The sequence below is a fragment of the Moschus berezovskii genome, chromosome 1, assembly GCF_049115385.1.
Source record: "Moschus berezovskii isolate FMDL1 chromosome 1, NW_MosBer_1.0, whole genome shotgun sequence".
NCBI lineage: Eukaryota > Metazoa > Chordata > Mammalia > Artiodactyla > Moschidae > Moschus > Moschus berezovskii.
In genome coordinates, this window is record NC_142460.1 from 820,813 (window position 1) to 841,391 (window position 20,579).

The window sequence follows — 20,579 nt, forward strand, 5'->3', positions numbered from 1 at the left end:
TATACTGTGGTTATGTAAGAGAATGTCCTTGTTTTTACAGAATACACTGAAATATTTACATTCAGATGGTTCTGAAAAAATAAACATTGTATACATATATTCACACGTGTATGTACATTCATATACATATTATTCTCTCTCTTTTTCTGTCTCTAAAACAAATAGAGCAAGGTGTAAGTAATCACTGGACTTGGGTAAGGAGTATACAGGAGTTCCTTTTACTATTCTTGCAGTATTTCTGCAAATTTAAAGTTACACCAAAATAAATTATAAAAACATGGAGGAAAGTGTACTGAAATTTTCAAGGACTAATGGAGTTGTGTCCAAAGGACCAGAAGTTAGTTAGCATGCACAACTACCCCAATCAAAGTTGCATCAGTTTCATCATGATAAAGAATAAGAATTGTAGCAGATAAATATATGATATCCATGAAAATCCATGAGTCCTGATGACTGCTCAAAAGGAGACGTCCAGAACAAACCAGTCTGTTACCATTTAAAGCATTTATTAAACTAACAATCTATTAAATTAATGTATTTTTATTTTAATTGGTAATTCAAAGGAAACAATTGAGTATTTACCCTGTCTTCCCAGGATGACTGTATTGGAAACCAAATAAATGCATATTTCACAGCCTGATAAATGCAGAAGGATCAGTTGAGTTAGAAAAACCATTTTTTAAACTAACTGGAGTGGGCCGAATGGTGGCCCCGAAGATAGCAGGTCCTAATCCCTGGAAGCACTGTTCATTGGAAGGACTGATGCTGAAGCTGAAGCTGAAGCTCCAGTACTTTGGCCACCTGATATGAAGAGCCAATTCATTGAAAAAGACCTTGATGCTGGAAAAGACTAAGGGCAGGAGCAGAAGGGGCCAACAGAGAATGAGATGGTTAGAAAGGATAACAGACACAATGGACATGAATTTGAGCAAACTCCAGGAGATAGTGAAGGACAGGGGAGCCTGGCATGCTGCTGTCCATGGGGGGTCACAAAGAGTCAGACATGTCTGAATAACAACACAGTCCCTGGAATCTGTGAATGGTATCTCATTCGGAACAAGGATCTATGCAGTTGTCATTAAAGATTTTGAGCTGGGGAGATGATCCTGGATCCTGATCCTGGATCTAATTTGAGAGCCCCAAATCTAATCTAATCTAATCTTGTAAGACAGACAACGGAAGGTTTGATGCGGCATCAACATGGTGTTCAGTTCAGTTTAGTTCAGTCGCTCAGTCGTGTCCAACTCTCTGTGACCCCATGAACCACAGCACGCCAGGCCTCCCTGTCCATCACCAACTCCCGGAGTTCACTCAAACTCATGTCCATCGAGTCGGTGATGCCATCCAGTCATCTCATTCTCTGTCGTCCTCTTCTCCTCCTGCCCCCAATCCCTCCCAGCATCAGAGTCTTTTCCAGTGAGTCAACTCTTCTCAAGAGGTGGCCAAAGTACTGCAGTTTCAGCTTTAGCGTCAGTCCTTCCAATGAACACCCAGGATTGATCTCCTCCAGAATGGACTGGTTGGATCTCCTTGCAGTCCAAGGGACTCTCAAGACTTTTCTCCAGCACCACAGTTCAAAAGCATCAATTCTTCGGCACTCAGCTTTCTTCACAGTCCAACTCTCACATCCATACATGACCACGGGAAAAACCATAGCCTTGACTAGATGGACCTTGGTTGGCAAAGTAATGTCTCTGCTTTTTAATATGCTATCTAGGTTGGTCATAACTTTCCTTCCAAGGAATAAGCGTCTTTTAATTTCCTGGCTGCAATCAGCATCTGCAGTAATTTTGGAGCCAAAAAAATAAAATCTGACACTGCTTCCACTGTTTCCCCATCTATTTCCCATGAAATGATGGGACCAGATGCCATGATCTTCGTTTTCTGAATGTTGAACTTCAAGCCAACCTTTTCACTCTCCTCTTTCACTTTCATCAAGAGGCTTTTGAGTTCTTCTTCACTTTCTGCCACAAGGGTGGTGTCATCTGCATATCTGAGGTTATTGATATTTCTCCCAGCAATCTTGATTCCAGCTTGTACTTCTTCCAGCCCAGCGTTCCTCATGATGTACTCTGCATATAAGTTAAATAAGCAGGGTGACAATATACAACCTTGACGTACTCCTTTTCCTATTTGGAACCAGTCTGTTATTCCATGTCCAGTTCTAACTGTTGCTTCCTGACCTGCATACAGGTTCCTCAAGAGGCAGGTCAGGTGGTCTGGTATTCCCATCTCTTTCAGAATTTTCCACAGTTTATTGTGATCTACACAGTCAAGAAGAGGTGGCAAGAATACACAGAAGAACTGTACAAAAAAGATCTTCACGACCAAGATAATCACAATGGTGTGGTCACTCACCTGGATTCAGATATCTTGGAATGTTAAGTCAAGTGGGCCTTAGAGAGCATCACTACGAACAAAGCTAGTGGAGGTGATGGAATTCCGGTTGAGCTATTTCAAATTCTGAAAGATGATGCTGTGAAAGTGCTGCACTCAATACGCCAGCAAATTTGGAAAATTCAGCAGTGGCCACAGGACTGGAAAAGGTCAGTCTTCATTCCAATCCCAAAGAAAGGCAATGCCAAAGAATGCTCAAACTACTGCACAATTGTACTCATCTCACACGCTAGTAAAGTCATGCTCAAAATTCTCCAAGCCAGGCTTCAGCAATATGTGAACCATGAACTCCCAGATGTTCAAGCAGGTTTTAGGAAAGGCAGAAGAACCAGAGATCAAATTGCCAACATCCGCTGGATCATGGAGAAAGCAAGAGAGTTCCAGAAAAACATCTATTTCTGCTTCATTGACTATGCCAAAGCCTTTGACTGTGTGGATCCACATGGTGATGTGGCCACAAATCAAAGGACATGGGAGCCACCAGGAGTTGAAGCTGCAGGAAAGATCTCCCCCACCACCACCACCTCCTCCCAGAGCCTCTGAGGGAGCACAGCCCTGCTGAGACCTCAGTTTGGGATGTCTGGCCTCCAGGGCTGTGGGAGAATACATTTTAGTTGTTTGTGAGTAAGGATGTGCTCAGTCGTGTCTGACTTTTTGGGACCTCGTGGACTGTAGCTGATAGCTTATAGTGAACGATGTCGGATTTGTGATCTCAAGAAGATTTAGCTTCGGGATCAGGGACCAGCCTTGATCACCCAAGAGCTTTTGTGTAGCAAAGTTTTATTAAAGTGAGAAAGTTTCTGACATTGACATCAGAAGGGGGATGGAGAGTGCCCCCCTTGCTGCTAGTCTTAGCAAGGGAGCTAGATACTTTTCAATTGGTTATTAATAAGTCAGAAGAACCTCAAGGTTGTAAAGATCTTACCAGACCTACTCCCACAATTTACATTTTAAGATAACGGAATTAGAACTAACAATAGAAAGATCTTACCAGACCCACTCCCACAATACACATTTTAAGATGACAGGATTATTCAGAAGGGTCTTAAGAAGGAAAAACATGTCCTCAAGCAAGACACTATATTGACTAAAACAAAGCAATAAAGAAAAAAAACCTTTGTTCTTTTCTCCTCCTTGAGAACTCCAGACCCCTATCTCCTCCTCAAGAGCCCCAGACCCCTTTCTCCTCTCAAGGGCCCTGAACCCCTTGCTCCTTGAGGGCCCCAGACTCCTTATCAACCTACCTGAGAATTAGCTCTCTCATAACCCTCCAGGCGCTTCTGTCTATGGAATTCTCCAGGCAAAGATACTGGAGTGGGCTGCCATTTCCTCCTCCAGGGGATGGATCTTCCTGACCCAGGGGTCGAACGCAAGTCTCTTGCATTTCCTGCATTGGCAAGTGGATTTTTTACCACTGCGCCACCCTGGAAGCCCTTTTAGTTGTTTAAAGCCACCCAGTTTGTGTAATTTGTACAGCATAATTCTTAAGGGCCCTAGAATTTTCAGAATGGTAAATGAGCAAGGGCTTCAACTTCAAGTAACCAGCTACATTAGCCTCTAATGAGAGAATCAGCCTGTCCTCTGCAGATTTGCAGTCAGGCATTGACTTCTCTCTAGTATGAAAGTCCTAGATGGCATCTTCTTCCCATGTAGGCTGTGCTGTCTATACTGAACAACAGAAGCCACCTTTGTTAACTACTTAGCTAGACCTTCTGAATAAGTTGCTTCAGTTTCCACATCAGCATTTACTGCTTCACCTTGTATTTTTATGTTAGGGAGGTGGCATCTTCCTTAAACCTCATGAACCAACCTCTGCTAGCTTCACACCGTACTTCTGCAGCTTCCTTGTCTCCTTTGGCCTTCACAGAGTTGGAGAGAGTTAGGGCCTGGCTCTAGAGTAGGCTTTGGCTTATTGCTGACATGGGGACACTTCTAGTGGTCCTGAATATTCACTGGGAGGACTGATCTGAAGCTGAAGCTCCAATACTTTGGCCAGCTGATGTGAAGGGCTGACTTATTAGAAAAGACCCTGATGCTGGGAAAGATTGAAGGCAGGAGAAGGGGATGACAGGGGATGAAATGGTTAGATGGCATCACCAACTCAATGGACATGAGTTTGAGCAAGCTCCGGGAGTTGGTGATGGACAGGGAAGCCTGACGTGCTGAAGTCCATGTGGTCACAAAGAGTCCAACATGACTGAGCAACTGAACTGAATAATAATACAATGCCTGCAAAATGCAAGAAAGCAAAACACAATAAAACAAGGTGTGCCTGTTACTCAAGGAATTCGAATGTGACTCAGGTGCCAGCCCCCGCCCACCAGGAGCCCAGAAGAGTGTACACACACAAAGCCACACCTGTGGGCACCCGTGCCCCTCAGCATTCTGCGGGGACTCCCAGCCAGGAACCCCAAAGCCCACACTGAGATGATGAACAGATGCACAGAACAGATGGGAGCTGATGGTTTCTTTCTGACCTGAGCCTGACGTGTATTTATTACACTGTGTTTTAGGAGCATTGCACACAAGAATTCTTTATTTTCTAGGTGTTTTCCTGGCTGGCTTGAGGGAAATTTGAGAGAGAAATCTCCATATATAGTCACTCTACTAACTCAGCCAAAATCCATTTCCATTAGCCATCTTCAGCACAGTTACAGTGGTAGGATATTTTTCTTTATCCTAGGAAAAATCAGCACTAAAAGTAAAATCATGGCAGGACTTCCCTGGCGGTTCATTGTGAAGACCACCTTCCAACGCAGGAGGTGTGGGTTTGATCCCTGGTCAGAGAGCTATCACGTGCCTCACAGTCAAAAACCAAAAACAGAAAACAGAAATAATACAGTAACAAATTCAATCAAAACTTTTAAAATGGTCCACATTAAAAGAAAATAATCTTTTAAAAAATCATGGCAAAATAACTTGGTAACTTTGAAAGAATTTGAGAACTTGAAGCAGAGGCTATTTCATAAACAAAGGAAAATAAAGAAATTTATTTGCAATCATAAAGCATTTTAACAAATGACTAAGTAAGAAAGATTAGTGATACATCAGTAATTACTACCCTGGTGTCAGAGCATCTTTCTGATCCATCTCCTACCATCCTGGCTTTGCTTCGTCTTATTCTAATAGTTCTGACTGTCTGCCTTCCTCTTCTTCAAAACTAGCGTTTCCTGAGAAGAAAAAGGAAATGTGACTGTATTAACCTTATTTCTATTTAAAAACTGTTGATTTGCTTGCAGATCTTTTGAAATAAATATTAAACATATTATCAGGCAACGTCATGGAATGTTAAATTTTATTTTAGACAGACTTATATAGTTTTTGTTTTGGTACCAGTAATAAAGTAGGCAAAAAATATTTTCAGAGTAAGTGCTAAGACAAGAATATGCATGCCAGTGAGAGTAAGGTTCATCGTTATCTTTTGCCTATGTGCAGTGATCAGTTGGAGAAGGCAATGGCAAGCCACTCCAGTACTCTTGCCTAGAAAATCCCATGGATGGAGGAGCCTGGTAGGCTGCAGTCCATGGGGTCACTACGAGTCAGACACAACTGAGCGACTTCACTTTCACTTTTCACTTTCACACATTGGAGAAGGAAATGGCAACCCACTCCAGTGTTCTTGCCTGGAGAATCCCAGGGACGGGGGAGCCTGGTGGGCTGCCATCTGTGGGGTCGCACAGAGTCGGACACGACTGAAGTGACTTAGCAGCAGCAGCAGCAGCAGCAGTGATCAGTAATGAAATTGATGGGCTATATAAACAACACTGTTGAAACTCTGATCTCTATAGAGGCTGTAATCCACACTTCCCACCCTCCTTACCCACCCCCATAATAGTGTTTATGTGAATTAATGATGAAAAATTAAATGTTGAAAGGGTTTACATTTTGAAGGTGTACGCTATATATTTCTAGACCGAGCATTATTATAAAGTGTGATAAAGGTGAAAACCATGTCATAAAATAAAGCCACATCATTATCTACCGGGACACCCAAGTCTTGCGGTGTTTGGTGAAATGGAAACTAGCAAGGACAGATTCAGAGAGAACACGTGACATTCCCAGGGTGGATCCCCTGAGACATCCCATCCCCCAGGCCTGACCCAAGGACGGCCTCCAGCAAAGGCAGAGAAAACACTGTGCCCACTCCGGGGTGCTAGTGCCGCCTACCCTCCTGCCCCCCTTGGTCACCGAAGCACAGGCTCACCCTGGTCTAAGCTGTCATACTGGAATTCCTCTCGGTCCTCTCTACTGGCGTCTCCCTCCTCCTCTCCAGGCCGCGTCGACTCTAACTCCCCCTCTGACACATCGGTCAGAGGCTGGACCTCCTCCACCATCTCGCCCTCACCTGAGATGGACAAAAGGAAACAGTGTCAGCAGGTGCCTTTCAGCAGCCACTCCTGCCTCCTGCTGACAGCAGCACCTACCTCTCCATCAGGGGACCACACCCAACTCAGAGTCTCAGCTCCACCCAGGCCTGACACCTGGTCCCCTGTCCCCATCACAGTGATAGGTTTAGGGATGGGCATCCTTTGTCTGATAATCTAATTCCCAAGGGTTTTTTGTTTTAAAAGTGTTGAAAAGTGAAAGTGTTAGTCACTCAGTTGTGTCCAACTCTTTGTGACCTCATGGACTGTAGCCTGCCAGGCTCCTCTGTCCATGGGATTTTCCAGGCAAGAATACTGGAGTGGGTTGCCATTTCCTTCTCCAGGGGATCTTCCCAACCCAGGGATCGAACCTGGGTTTCCTGCATTGCAGGCAGAGTCTTTACTGTCTGAGCCACGGGTTTTGATAAGCATATGGAGAAAGAAGCTCTCTGTTTTCCAGGGTTCTTGAGCAGACTGGGTGACAATCTGATAAAGTCACTGAGCTTTGGTCTCTAAGGGAAGGGGGTGCCACCAAGTAGAGCCAGTGCATGGGAAAGTGGAGACCAGAGAGAAGACGCCTGATCCAGCTAGACCTGAGGCCATCCTGCCCAACTGCTCCAGTGGTATGAACCAAAAAATTAGTATCAGTGTTATTCCACTTAGGCCAATCAGAGTTGATCTTCAATCCTTTAGGGCTTCCTTGGTGGCTCAGATGGCAAAGAATCCGCCAGCAATGCAGGAGACCCTGGATCAGGAAGATCTCCTGGAGAAGGGCCTGGCAATTCACTTCAGTGTTCTTGCCTGGAGAATCCCATGGACAGAGGAGCCTGGTGGGCTACAGTCCATGGGGGTCACAAAGAGTTGGACACGACTGAGCGACTAACACTTTCAATCACTTGCAACAGAAGGGCTCCTGCCCAGTGTAACCTTTGATCCTCCACAGCCCCCTGAGGACTTGCCAGGAAGTGCCCTCTGATGGTCACAAAGAAGTGAGAAGTGCTGTCCTTCAGGAAGGACCTGTCACTCCAGTTGCAGTCGGAGCCTTGCCCAGATCATGCCCACAGCCAGTCACAGGCCAAGGAGAAGGACTCAGAACCTGCTCCCCGGAGAGCTCCATTCCACTCACCCCCCTAGACCTCCATACCCTCAGCTCCTGGGACCTCCTCCTGGCCTGGTCTGTCTGCAGCGGGCTGTTCCTGGGGGAGGGTCGGGGTCCACAAGGCCAACTCTGTGATTTTGGTGGCTTTCCATTTTGGAATGACAGTTATCAGCGTCTCCTCCTCCTCCTCCTCTTCTCCTCTTTCCTAAGTTAAAAAATGTAAATTGACCAACATGCATGGGATGTTTACAGTGCGGGTTGATGGGACAGGTTGTAAAAGGTGCTTTAACATTTCTATAACAGGATTCAGTGATCAGAGTAATTGCCAGTGTCAATGGTATAATCCGAGCACTGAAAATGGAGCTTAAAACAACAAGGATGAGAAATGAAAGTGGGATCAATACAGCTCCTGCACTCATTTTGGTGACAGTGCAAGAGGTTTTCAGACTAACGTTTCCAGTTAAGAAATGGCCAGAACTAATGACTCTTTGCAACCATTCAGCTACATTTCAGCTCTAAGATTCTTCAAACATGACTTAACAAACACTGAAACCAAGTAGGACCCTGTGGGGCTCCTGGCATGGAAATCTTTCTGTGTCTCCCATTTCTTGTTTGTAGGAAACAGACTCCAGCCTTTATGACCTTCCCTGAGTTCCCAAGGGCAGGTTCAGGCACTTGCTAACCATGGAAGGGAAGGGATGCAGAGACGAGGGAGGAGCAGCCAAGAAACAACAGAGCACCCTTGGGGCAGGGTCCCAATTCTGCTTCAAGAGACACACAGAACTTTATCTTTGAGCTCTTCTGCAGAACTGAAACCCTAACAAGTGGAAGATGTTAACTATGTGATGAAACATTCTTCATTCTGGAGAGAAGGTCATAGTTGGATAACCTGGAGAACCACAGAACTCATCAGGAGAACACCTGAGACCAGATTAAAGGACTGCAGGACCTGCAAACACCCCATCCTTGTCAAAACCCTGCCCTTGAACCATTGCTATAAAGCTTCTCACCAAATCCTCCTGCCTTGGGACACACTATGGAAGGCATTAGCTCGCTATGTCTTACTTTGCCTGGCAAACCAGTAAAGCTAGTCTTTTCACCAAAACTCTGTCTCTGAGATTCAATTCTGCAAGAGTGGACAGAGGTCAAGATTCAGCGTCAACATCACTGTAAGCAAAAACCTAGAAACACCCAAAGACATCCACGTTAGGACATGCAAGGGCATGGACTCTTTAAGTTCTAGTCCCAAGGATTCTGGAGAGAAAAATAAAACACAGTCAAAGTAAACAAAGTCCATCAGTTCTAAACGTGGAATAGCTTATTTGTTGTAGTTCAGTTGCCAAATCATGTCCAACTCTTCACAGTCCTATGGACTGCACCATGCCAGGCCTCCCTGTCCCTCACCATCATTATGTATAATTCCAACAGCAGTTAACAGCCACATATGTTGATGTTGCCAAGCATATTGGTCTACTTATAAGATTTGTACCCATCACAAAATTCCAAAGATTTGAACATCAGTCCTGTAAATATGGAAAACTTCACTGTCACCCACATGATAATATCAGACACAGAGAGTCACAGATCCCTGCCTAATACTTCCCCTGAGTCACTCAGAAATAAACTGCGCTCCTTGGTTTAAAATTTTCTGAGATTTGTCCCCCAGGAAGGGTGACACCAGTGCTCCAGGACAGTGGCGCTCAGACTTCAGTTGTACCACAATCCCCTGGAGAGGTTGTTAATGTACAGATCGCTGGCCCAGCCCCAGGGTTTCTGATTCAGGAGGTCTGGGGTGAGGTCCAGTAACCCGCATGGGGACAGATTGCCAGGGTTGCCAAAGCTGCAGGCCCGGGGACTGCACTGCAGAACTACTGTCTAGTGGGTGTCTGCCGTCTCATAACTCATAGGTGCTCACGTGCTCTCTCCCCATGATTCAGGCCCTCCTTATTCCAGCTGCTGGAGGGTAGGTGGCCTCTCACTGAATGCAAAGTCCCTCCCATGAACTGCCCTTGGCCAAAGGAAGCCACACAGCTTAGGTTTCATGCCCGCCCCGTCCACGGGCAGCCCACACCCAGTGACTGGTCCACATGGGAGTCTAAGGTACCTGGCCTCTGTTCAGAACACTTTTTAAAATTATTTTATTTATTTTTGGCTGTGCTGGGTCTTCGTTGCTGCTCTGACCTTCTCTAGTTGCAGTGAGCGGGCGCTACTCTTCCTTGGGGTGCGCAGGCTTCTCACTGTGGACGCTGCCCTTGTTGCAGAGCACCAGCTCTCGGGCATGCAGGTTTCCATAGTTGTGTATCCTGGACTTGAGAGCAAAGGCTCAATAGTTGGGGCGCATGGGCTTAGTTGCTCTGGGGCTTGTGGAATCTTCCCATATCAGGGATCAAACCCTTGTCTCCTGTACTGGCAGGCAGATTCTTTACCACTGGGCCACCAGGGAAGCCCTGTTTAGGACATTTTGAAGGGTTATCCCATTTCAGAGCTCCCATAGGGTCCCATCACAACCCAACTTTCCCTTCTGCCCGACTCCATTTCCTATACTGCCTCAGGGCAATTGATCCCAACACAGATCTACAGGGTCAACATCATCTAACAGTTTATTTGCCTATGAATGTAGGAAAAGATACAGACTCTGCAACTTACCACGTCAGTCAAGCGATACTCCCCATGCTGTTCACATCCAATATCAAACACGTACTTTCCAGGGCCAACAGGCTATGAGCAAAGAGAAACCAACTTCATTCTCGAGTGTCAACACCCGGTAGAAAGTACAAAATGTGTAAATGTGTACACAAAGTACATATATAAATGTGACCTTCATAAACTCTACCCAAAATCGTGGAACTGGGGGAAATCCAATACAAATGAAAGATGCTTTTGTAAACTAACGGCTAATGGAATGCAAAGTGTAGGTCCCCTTACATTTGTTAAAAAAAAAACGAAAAACTACATTTTATTTCTTTACAAAAGTATTTATGACAGAAATTTTACTTAGTCAACACCTACAGTCAAACTAACTAGAAGAGGATTACTAATAAATAATCTGAAAATATTTATGGAAATATAGTTGATTTAAAAAGCAGAGACATTACTTTGCCAACAAAATTCCATCTAGTCAAAACTACGGTTTTCCTAGTAGTCATGTATAGATGTGAGAGTTGGACCATAAAGAAAGCTGAGCCCCAAAGAATTGATGATTTTGAACTGTACTGTTGGAGAAGACTCTTGAGAATCTCTTGGACAGCAAGGAGATTAGACCAGTCAATTCTAAAGGAAATCCGTCCTGAATATTCATTGGAAGGACTGATGCTGAAGCTGAAGTTCCAATACTTTGGCTACCTGGTACGAAGAACTGACTCATTGGAAAAGACCCTGATGCTGGGAAAGGTTGAAGACAGGAGGAGGAGGGGACGACAGAGGATGAGATGGTTGAATGGCATCACTGACTCAATGGACACGAGTTTGAGCAAGCTCCAGGAGTTGGTGATGGACAGGGAAGCCTGGCGTGCTGCAGTCCATGGGGTCACAGAGTCAGACACGACTGAGCGACTGAACTGAACTGAGAGTATGAACATATTTAGAGATACTCTTCCATTAACATCAGTAGTCAACGTGGTATGCTAGTTCATCAAGGAATCATCACCTATGTTACTCACTATTGTTAACATTTGTTATGCTGATACTTTGAGAAAAAACACTATGTAAACATATTCTGAGCTAAATCTTTACATACAATCTTGATAATTTCCTCAAAGTAAGTTTATAGAAATTGAGTTTCTGGACAAAAATTATGTATAGGTAGACAGATAGATAATCTGATAGATTTTATCAGAATGAGCCTCTAGTAACTTTCACTCCCACAACAGCACTTAAGATCCCTTTGTCCTCAAACCCTTATTTTTTCTGGGCATTAACATTTGTTCTATCTTTACATTCTTATATGTAAAAAAATAGGACCTCGGCATTTTAAGTCACATCTTTTAAATTATTCAGTTCAGTTCAGTCGCTCAGTCGTGTCTGACTCTCTGTGACCCCATGAATCACAGCATGCCAGGCCTCCCTGTCCATCACCAACTCCCGGAGTTCACTCAAACTCATGTCCATCGAGTCGGTGATGCCATCCAGCCATCTCATTCTCTGTCGTCCCCTTCTCCTCCCGCCCCCAATCCTTCCCAGCATCAGAGCCTTTTCCAGTGAGTCAACTCGTCGCATGAGGTGGCCAGAGTATTGGAGTTTCAGCTTTAGCATCAGTCCTTCCAATGAACATTCAGGATCGATCTCCTTCGGAATGGACTGGTTGGATCTCCTTGCAGTCCAAGGGACTCTCAAGAGTCTTCTCCAGCACCACAGTTCAAAAGCATCAATTCTTCGGCGATCAGCTTTCTTCACAGTGAAGGTTTAATTTTTTTCAACATTTTTGAAATTTAAATCATATTGATTGACATAAGTGCTTTATGTATTACATGTTACAAATATCCCAACCCCATTTGTCCTTTAGGTTTTAAATTTTCTTTATGGTGTTTTCTAATCTATATGGGATTATGTTTGTCAAGTGGGATCTCTTGGTTTTTCCTTTATATTTCTGTTTAGAAAGTCCATCTTCCTCAAAAGAAAGAAAAAAAAAAAGAAACCCTATTTTTTGTCTGTGACTTTCTGTTTACATTTAAATCTTTATTTCTTCTAGCAAGTATGGCTAGCCAAAACATGTGCATTTTTCCATGACATCATATGGAAAGCCCCAAATGAACTTTTTGGCCAACCCAGTATCTTTGCCTAAATGCTGAAGGACAAACTCTGGTTTTATTTTTTCTCCCAAATTGTCATCAAGCTGTCCCAGCACCATTTCTTGATTTCTCCCCAACATTCCTTTTAACTGGAAATGACATATACTTGAATCTGTCTACTCTTTAACCTACGTCACTAACTATGTGTGTCTCTAACCTAGTAGCACTCTGTTTTCGTTATTGAAGCTTTATGGTATATTTCACAACTTGCCAGCAAGCATGTGAACAGGTAAATCTCTGAAGAAAGAAAGTCAAACTAGTAGGAGAAGTATTTGAAGATGCTGGGCCTCACCAGTAATCAGTGAACTTCACATTAAAACTATGAGATAACATTTTTTACCCAGTTAGATTTGAAAAAAAAAAGTTGAAGACTAATAAAATCCAATGTTGGTGAGAAAACGTGATGAAGAGACTTCCATATTCTGTTGATCAGAGTATAAACTGGCTCATCTTTTCAGGACAATCAGTAGTATCTGGCATCATTTAAAACAACAACAGTTTGAAAAAAACATCAAATCTAGGAACACAGGCTCCAACAGTACGCTGCTGGCATTTGAATCCTAGCTCCATCACTTAACAGAACAACTTTAGATGCCTCAGTTTAACCTTTGTTTTTGGTATCCTCATACATCAATGGGTACACTTTTATTTTAAATTATATGAGTTAACACACGTAAAATACTTAGAACAGTGCCTGGCACATAGTAATTACTCAAAAAATGATGCAATATTATTAAGATAGAATGAAACTAAGTTATATACAACATTTACTGCCTCTAATCATCAATAAATCACCAGCATCTGTAAGAAAAAAATATCAATACTTGTAGATTCCCCAACTCCAGTAGCTAAGCAACATAAAAACTTCCAAATGTGCACAAAGATAGGTGTTTCTCTGGGTATATTTTCGTGTCCTGATAACAGAGTGGCCCTATTTGTGTAGTTAGAGTCCCCACCCTGTACTTCTGTATGAGCTGTGTGTGTAAGTCTGTACCTCCAGGCCGCTTGAGGTGGGTGGGGAGGAGCCCAGAGGCGGAGTGGTTTACAGGTGGTTTACTGGTGTGTTACCTGCGCAACTTTAAGTCTTTTCCTCACTGGCAGGACAAAGTCTCACTTTCATTCTCATTCCTCAGGTAGGTTTCGTTCCGTTCGTTCCATGGCTCAGTCGTGTCCGACTCTATGCGACCCCGTGGACTGTAGCCTACCAGGCTTCTCCGTCCATGGGATTCTCCAGGCAAGAATACTGGAGTGGGTTACCGTTTCCTTCTCCAGGGGATCTTCCCGACCCAGGAATCGAACCCGGGTCTCCCGCATTGGAGGCAGACGCTTTAACCTCTGAGCCACCAGGGAAGCCCCCAGGTTGGTTTAGGCTCACCATATTCATTGATTCCTGCCAACCAACTTGTGTGAAATCCTCCCTCCTCCACCCACCTCCCTGTGCCAAAGCAATACCCCAGGAGAATTTTGCAAGGATGACATATTCAGTGGAGAAGGAATTGGCAACCCTCTCTAGAACTGCTGCTTGGGAAATCCCACGGACAGGGGAGCCTGGAAGGTTATAGTCCGTGGGATCACAGAGAGTCAGACACGACTGAACGACTAAAACAACAAACACGTTTAATGCATAGATTTGCGGGAAAGCTGCCTGCACTACAGAGACTACAAGCAGAATCTGTAACAAGCGCGTGAATTATACGGGAATGAAAACTGGAATCTGAGGCGACTTCATTAAATCCGTTGGATGTTCCCTATGTCAATATCTAACACCTTTCATTTGCTCCAAAAACTCTCTTTTTGTAGAAAGTGTCTGTTCAACCCCTGATCAAAGCTACAGCAAATGCAGGGTGGTAGGCAGGTTCCAAATGATTCAGGGTTTCTCTGCATCCCACCAGGGCTCGGGAAGTAGGACAAGCAAGGCCACGGAATCCTCCAAACAGAGATGATCCATTGTGGGTACTGCGAACTGGAAACCTCCAGGCCCAAGGCCAGGAGCAGCCGTCCAATCCCACCCCAGCCTGGAGTGGGTGGGCTGGCACAGAGCTCAAGGGAGGAACTCATGGGGTCTTCCTTCCCAGGCTCTGGCTGCAGGCCTCTCAGGAGAAAGAAAGTCAAAACATCATGTGTCCAACTGCTCAGTCATTCAAACAAGGAAGTATTTCATATTCAATTTACTTATGAGACCAAGGTCAAGATGCCCCAATGCTGTAAGGATTCCCACTGCTGGGAGGCTGTGTGAATGTTACTGAGACGCAGAGACTGGCCAAGCCTCCCCCGCACCCACCCTGTCCTCTGTGGGTAGCACAGAGGCTCAGCTCTGTCTCCCTGTCTAGAGCCAGTGGAGGGTTTGCCCTCTTTTCTGCTCACACACAGGCACAAGCAGGGCGGGGGATGGGGCACGGAGGGTGCTGCTTATTTCACTGGCAAATGTCACTGCCCATTGACTTACGTTTTTGTTCAAGAACTTGCCCTGGTACCTGTGGTTCAGGTGGATGAGCTCAGCGGCGCCCTCCTGTTGGCCATTCACCCAGGCACCCACGTACTTGCTGCCCGTCTCTGCATAGAAGTAGGTGCCCTGCCCGTGCCTGGTGAAGACAAGGAGCACAACACACTTCGTTCTGCTGCAGTGAAATCCCTTCCAGAGTTATGAGATAGAAATTCAAATCCAGGGGGGCCTAGACTGATGTGGCTCACAAGTGAAATGGCTTCTTTATCTGGGCTCATTCAAAACACATCCTGCTCACAGTCCAGGCATGGCTGGGCACCCCTGCTGAGCAGCGGCGACCTCCTGCCCATCAGCTGGTTGGCTCAGGCAAGGGGCAGGGCTCCCGGGAGCTGTGGGTCAGACCCGGCAGGTTATTCTGTGTCCTCCGTGGCCTGGGGCCCTTGGGCCTGTTTCCTGGGGAACGCACCTGACCAACAGGGCATTGCCCACAGACTCGCCCTAAAGCTGTGAACTGCAGGGCCACGCTGCCCAGTGGGCTCCGGTCATGATTCTGCTGCTTAGTCATGGTCATGTGCTCACAACGTGAACCAAGCTGTGGGTCTGAGGAGGGAATCGAACCTTTGGTGAGCAAACCATTCTCCGGTGTAGGTGTCGTTGTTGACGTAGTAGTACACGCCGTGGCCATGCCGCAGGTCGTCTGCCCACTCCCCTGGAGGGACCACACACACGTGTGTATGTACACATACATCTCCACATATGCACATACTTTATCATACATAACATTTATCTTGTCATACATAATAACATATACAAATAGAAATGTGGTTCAAACTAGAACTGAACTATACTGAAATCAAAATGACCACAATGAGATTAGGCTTCTGAGGATTTGAAAGAATTAAATTAAATCCTAAACTAAATTGCTTCGAGTTGATTTAAAAAGCAGATGGAGCTATGTCTGGAGCCAGTTTTCTAAGATTCATGAAACAAAACAAAAGTGAAATCCCATCTCTAGTAGGAAAAGCAGCAACACTCTCCACTTTGGTCTCGGGTTCCAGCAGAAATCCCGAGGCGGCCTCGGCTCTGGTTTTACGTGGCCACCAGACAGGCCACTCCAGCCTGTCCCCCGAGAAGGTGGCATCCAAGCTAAGACACGCTGCTGTCACACAAGTGACATTGTCCGTCGCCTGCATTTACTGAACAAGTACCATCGGTTAGCCCTGGTTCTGAGCATCTCACCTGTGTGAATCCATCTGGTCCTCACACTGAAGAGAGGAGGCAGAAGCAAGGCGGAATGAGGGCCCCTGAACAAGGTCACACCTATTGTCACCCCAGCTCCAGGGTTGGGCTCACAGACCTTTTTGGAAACCTGATGAAAACTAGACAATTTCTGCCCAGAAAAGCAGCCCAGAGCCTAACCTTTGCACATGGTTTGCGAAGCTCACCACCCACCCCTGCCTGTCGGAACGGCCTTTATCTGTTGTTGGGATTAGACTAGCACTGTCATCACACAGGTGACAGTGGTGGGGGAGCAACAGTGAGGTTCAGGTTAGGGGGCAAGAATCTTCCTGAGACGTAACTCTGTCATGTAACACACTACGGCAGAAGGAAGAACGCCTCCCAGAGCAGAAGCCCTCAGTGAAAGAATCATCATCTAAACAGACACTGTATTCATCAGAAGAGGGGCTGGTCAGAAATGGAAAACAGCAAAAACAGCTCCGAGGAGACGAATACCACCAAGCACCAAATGACCTGGGTCCACCCTACTACCCCGGGTCTACCCTCAGCCCGTAGCTTCCCCACACCCTACCCCCACAGCAAGAAGGCTGGCTTCATGGGAACACTGCACCTTCATATCTTGATCCGTCTGGGTAGATGAATGTGCCCTGGCCGTGCTTTTTGTTTCTGACATATTCTCCGATGTACCGAGCACCATTTTTAAATTTGTAGATGCCCTGAAACATAGTGATGATATAACTTACATCACTCCTGAATTTAATGATCGCTAATAGAGCATTAAATAGGGAAAACCACCCACTCAAGTCACCGATTCTGACCTGGCCATGTCTTTTACCATGCTCGTAGTTCCCTTCATATATGTCCCCATTGGGCAGTCTTGCTTTCCCGTGTCCGTGCCGTTCCCCTGCCTCATTCCGTTCCCCTTCATACTCCTGGACAGAAGATCATTACAACTACTCTTTATGAAGCACTAACCATGTGCTAAGCATTTCATAACTTCAATAGTATTCCACTGAATTCTCCCAACCCTTGACCTTGTCTCACAGGTGAGGTCAGCTCCAGGCCTGGGTGACACGGAGCATCAGTCCAAGTTCACACAGCTGGTACCTGTCCATGGTGGACTTTCATCCTCTCCCTCCACTTTATTATGACAATCCTTTACACTGTAAACAAAACCAACCACTTGGGGGAAAATGCAAGATGATCCAAGCTGTGTTCTTTACAAGGACACGTTTGAAGTATAAATAGCATTTGCAGGTGGAGCAGGTCCTGAACCCATCTTCCTCCAATAATCCATAATTTAAAATACAAATCATCCCTGAGTGTCTGTGGCCTGAAGACAGCTTTGACCTTGAGGAAAGCTCTGATGTCAGGAGAGGAACAGGGGGAGCTGAGGAATGAACCAGGCTCAATGGTCAACTTGAGTTTCCAAACTCAATTCAGTTAAGTTATTTTTAAATACAAGAGACTTAAGGTTCAAACACTCATAGCCCAATAGGGACATAATTACACATCTATCTTTATAGTGGGCTTCCCTGGTGACTCAGATGGTAAAGAATCTGTCTGCAATGCAGGAGACCTGGGTTCAATCCCTGGGTTGGGAAGATGCTCTGGAGAAGAGAATGGCAACCCACTCCAGTATTCTTGCCTGGAGAATTCCATGGACAAAGGAACCTGGGGAGCTGTAGTCCATGGGGTTGCAAAGAACTGGACACGATTGAGCAACTAACACACACATACACACACACACCTTTAAAGGAAAGCAATAAATAACAATACTAGCTTCTCATTTCCCTATTGTCTCTATCCTTCACAAAAGACATGTTTCTCAAGCACCTGATTATATGGGTGTAGCATGTAAATAATAAACAATGAAATGGCAAGGGCATAGAGCATGATCTGACCTGGAACTGGATCTGGATAGACATTAGCACAAATTCAGACACATTAAATCAAGGGCTTCGGGAAAAAAAAAAAGTTTTTGTAGTTTTTGTGCTTTTCCAGCACTGTTTGGCTCAGAAATTCATGTTCAGAATATAAAGCAAACTTTTATAACCTTACAAATTTGTTTCAGGGTTAGTCTAAATCAAAATGTATAAAAGACTCCTCTTCCTGCCCCAGAGACTCCCAAATATACCCAAAACGAGCCGCAAGGTTGGCACCTTTCTCAGCACCTTGGACAACAAGGAGATCAAACCAGTCAAACTTAAGGGAAATCAATCCTGAATATTCTTGGAAGGACTGATGCTGAAGTTGACTCCAGGATTTTGGTCATCTGATGTGAACAGCATTGGAAAAGTCCCTGATGCTGGGAAAGATCGAGGGCAGACGGAGAAGAGGGCATCAAGGAAGGGTCGGAAGAGCCCAGCTCGGGACGACCAGCCATTCAAGGAAACCGCCTCCCTGGAGGGTAACAGCAGGACGCTTCCAAAGCCTTCTATTTGGAAATCTTTGCCTTTAATGGGAGGAGGAATAGGGGAGGGGGGAGCGAGAAGGGATGTGGCAAGCGGACGTCATAACGTTTCACCTTTCAGAGCCAACTTGCGGGACGCAGCATGGTCCTTGTCCTTGGCTGGGCCTCCCGGAGGGACTGTGGCGGGCCTCCAGGCCGCCCCACTCTCTGAACCCTGTTTCCGAGGGTCCACGCAACCCGGGGAGCTCCTCCCTTACCCGGAACTCTCACCCCAAGATCATTCTCTCCCTCCTCTTCCAACTCCTCCGAGCCCAGGTCCGACATGGCTTCGCCCCAGTCTGGATGCCCGCTGCCGCCTGCGCCTTTCTAGTCGGTAGGTACCAGCGGCCTGCACCACCGCGTCCGCTGTCGCCATGGAGACGCGGCCAAGCTCTCTGCCTCCTAGCCCTTGCGGAGACGCTGGGAGGCAGGGGAGGAGTAACCGTTAACCTTCGAGTGCTGTCATAGCAACGGGACGCAACCGCCAGTCTCCTTCCGGAAAGAGAAAGGGGCGGGGCCTGGGGCGGGACGGCTTGGGGAGGAGCCAATGCCTGCCTTCAGGTGCTGTCATAACAACGAAAGGAGAGCCTCGGCCAATCGTCACCCAGGGAGGAGGGAGGGGGCGGGGTCTGAGGCGTATTGGGTACCCTCCTGCTCTCTTACCTGGACACCGCGTGGCTGCCCGCTTTAACCAGCGGCTGGGTGGTGCTGAACCGAGAAGGGGTGGAGGAAGCTCATAGGGCCAGCTCTGGAAAGGGCCTCGCCCCTCCTAGAGGTGGACACTGACCCTTCTCAGCCCTGGCCCTTGGTTCCTGGGTCTCTCCATAGGCCCTGCCTGCCCCTCATCACCTTTCTGGGTTCTTCCGACCCTTCCATGTTGGCGGTCCACAGAGATGCGTTCTTCGATATCTCTTCTTGTGTTTGTAAGCATCTTCTCCTGACTCAAGGAGTCAGTTCCGACTCATTAGCAGATGCAAGTCTACCCTGATGCCCGTCAGGGTTTGATACCCCTCCTCCATCCCAGATGTGAGACCAGTCTCCTGGGAGCCCCCAATGGAGCTTGCTCACACACACACGCATTCACACTCATTCCCACTCTTAAATGGGCCTCTCTTCCTAGCTTCCCTCAAGTTATCTGACACTCGTTCCGCCCAGGACCCCTCATGATCTCCTTCCCAGTTCCTCTGTCAACACCCCAATCCAGGCCTTCTTCCTCCCCTTGTTAACTCTGGTAATAGGCTCAGATTCAGCCTGTTTGTCTCCAGACTGAGGCACTCTTAACCACCTCACCCTCCTCCTCTACTCGGAAACCCACTTGCAGACCAGACTGCATGCAGACCACTGTATTCACTATCTCCATATTCAAACCCCAAGTCATCCTCTCAGCCTCCTGGTCCATCAACACCTTCCTATACTTGTTACATGATTCAGATAAAAGCAAACCATGAGCACTGTCCCCAATACATCCTTCACTTCCCCACGTCTGTGTCTTTGCCTATGCCAGATGCATCCCCTGGAAGTCTTCTTCTGATGGCCTTGCCTATAGTCAGAGCCATTCTTCAAAGACTGGCTAAGGAACCACTTCCAGAAAAAGCTCCAAATTCATGATAAGGATGCCCCTGGGGAGGAAGAGGGGAACAGGGTTGGAGAAAGAGGAAAGGACTTCACTTCTCTGTATCATCTGTCTATTATCTATCTATCCATCTGTCTATCTAGTTTAAAGGTCTGAGCGTGACAACATGCAAAATTTAAGGCAGTGAGTTTTTATTAGTATATATTAACCATATTTCTCTGTATT

General features: G+C 46.1%; 2 protein-coding genes across 3 annotated transcripts in view; one reads left to right on the plus strand and one right to left on the minus strand.

Annotated features, from left to right (window-relative positions):
* Positions 1 to 352: 352 nt before the first annotated feature.
* RSPH1 (radial spoke head component 1) lies at positions 353 to 19,259 on the minus strand. 2 transcript variants are annotated; one of them, XM_055414554.2, is made up of 9 exons: positions 19,013 to 19,258; positions 17,148 to 17,261; positions 16,940 to 17,045; positions 15,709 to 15,799; positions 15,094 to 15,229; positions 10,507 to 10,578; positions 7,906 to 8,065; positions 6,602 to 6,742; positions 353 to 5,567 (listed from the first exon to the last, which is right to left on the minus strand). In XM_055414554.2, exons 1-9 carry the CDS (start codon positions 19,064 to 19,066, stop codon positions 5,515 to 5,517), a joined length of 927 nt encoding a protein of 308 aa, XP_055270529.1. In that variant the 5' UTR covers positions 19,067 to 19,258; the 3' UTR covers positions 353 to 5,514. The 2 variants fall into 2 exon arrangements, with proteins under 2 accessions (XP_055270529.1, XP_055270539.1); XM_055414564.2 differs by lacking the exon at positions 353 to 5,567 and adding an exon at positions 5,637 to 6,147 and having other exon boundaries at positions 19,013 to 19,259.
* SLC37A1 (solute carrier family 37 member 1) overlaps positions 18,874 to 20,579 on the plus strand; it is a 103,107-nt gene continuing 101,401 nt past the window's right edge. Inside the window, exon 1 of the mRNA XM_055414509.2 lies at positions 18,874 to 19,115. The gene's annotated coding sequence lies outside the window, so the exon portion shown is untranslated. The remainder of the gene's footprint in view (positions 19,116 to 20,579) is intronic.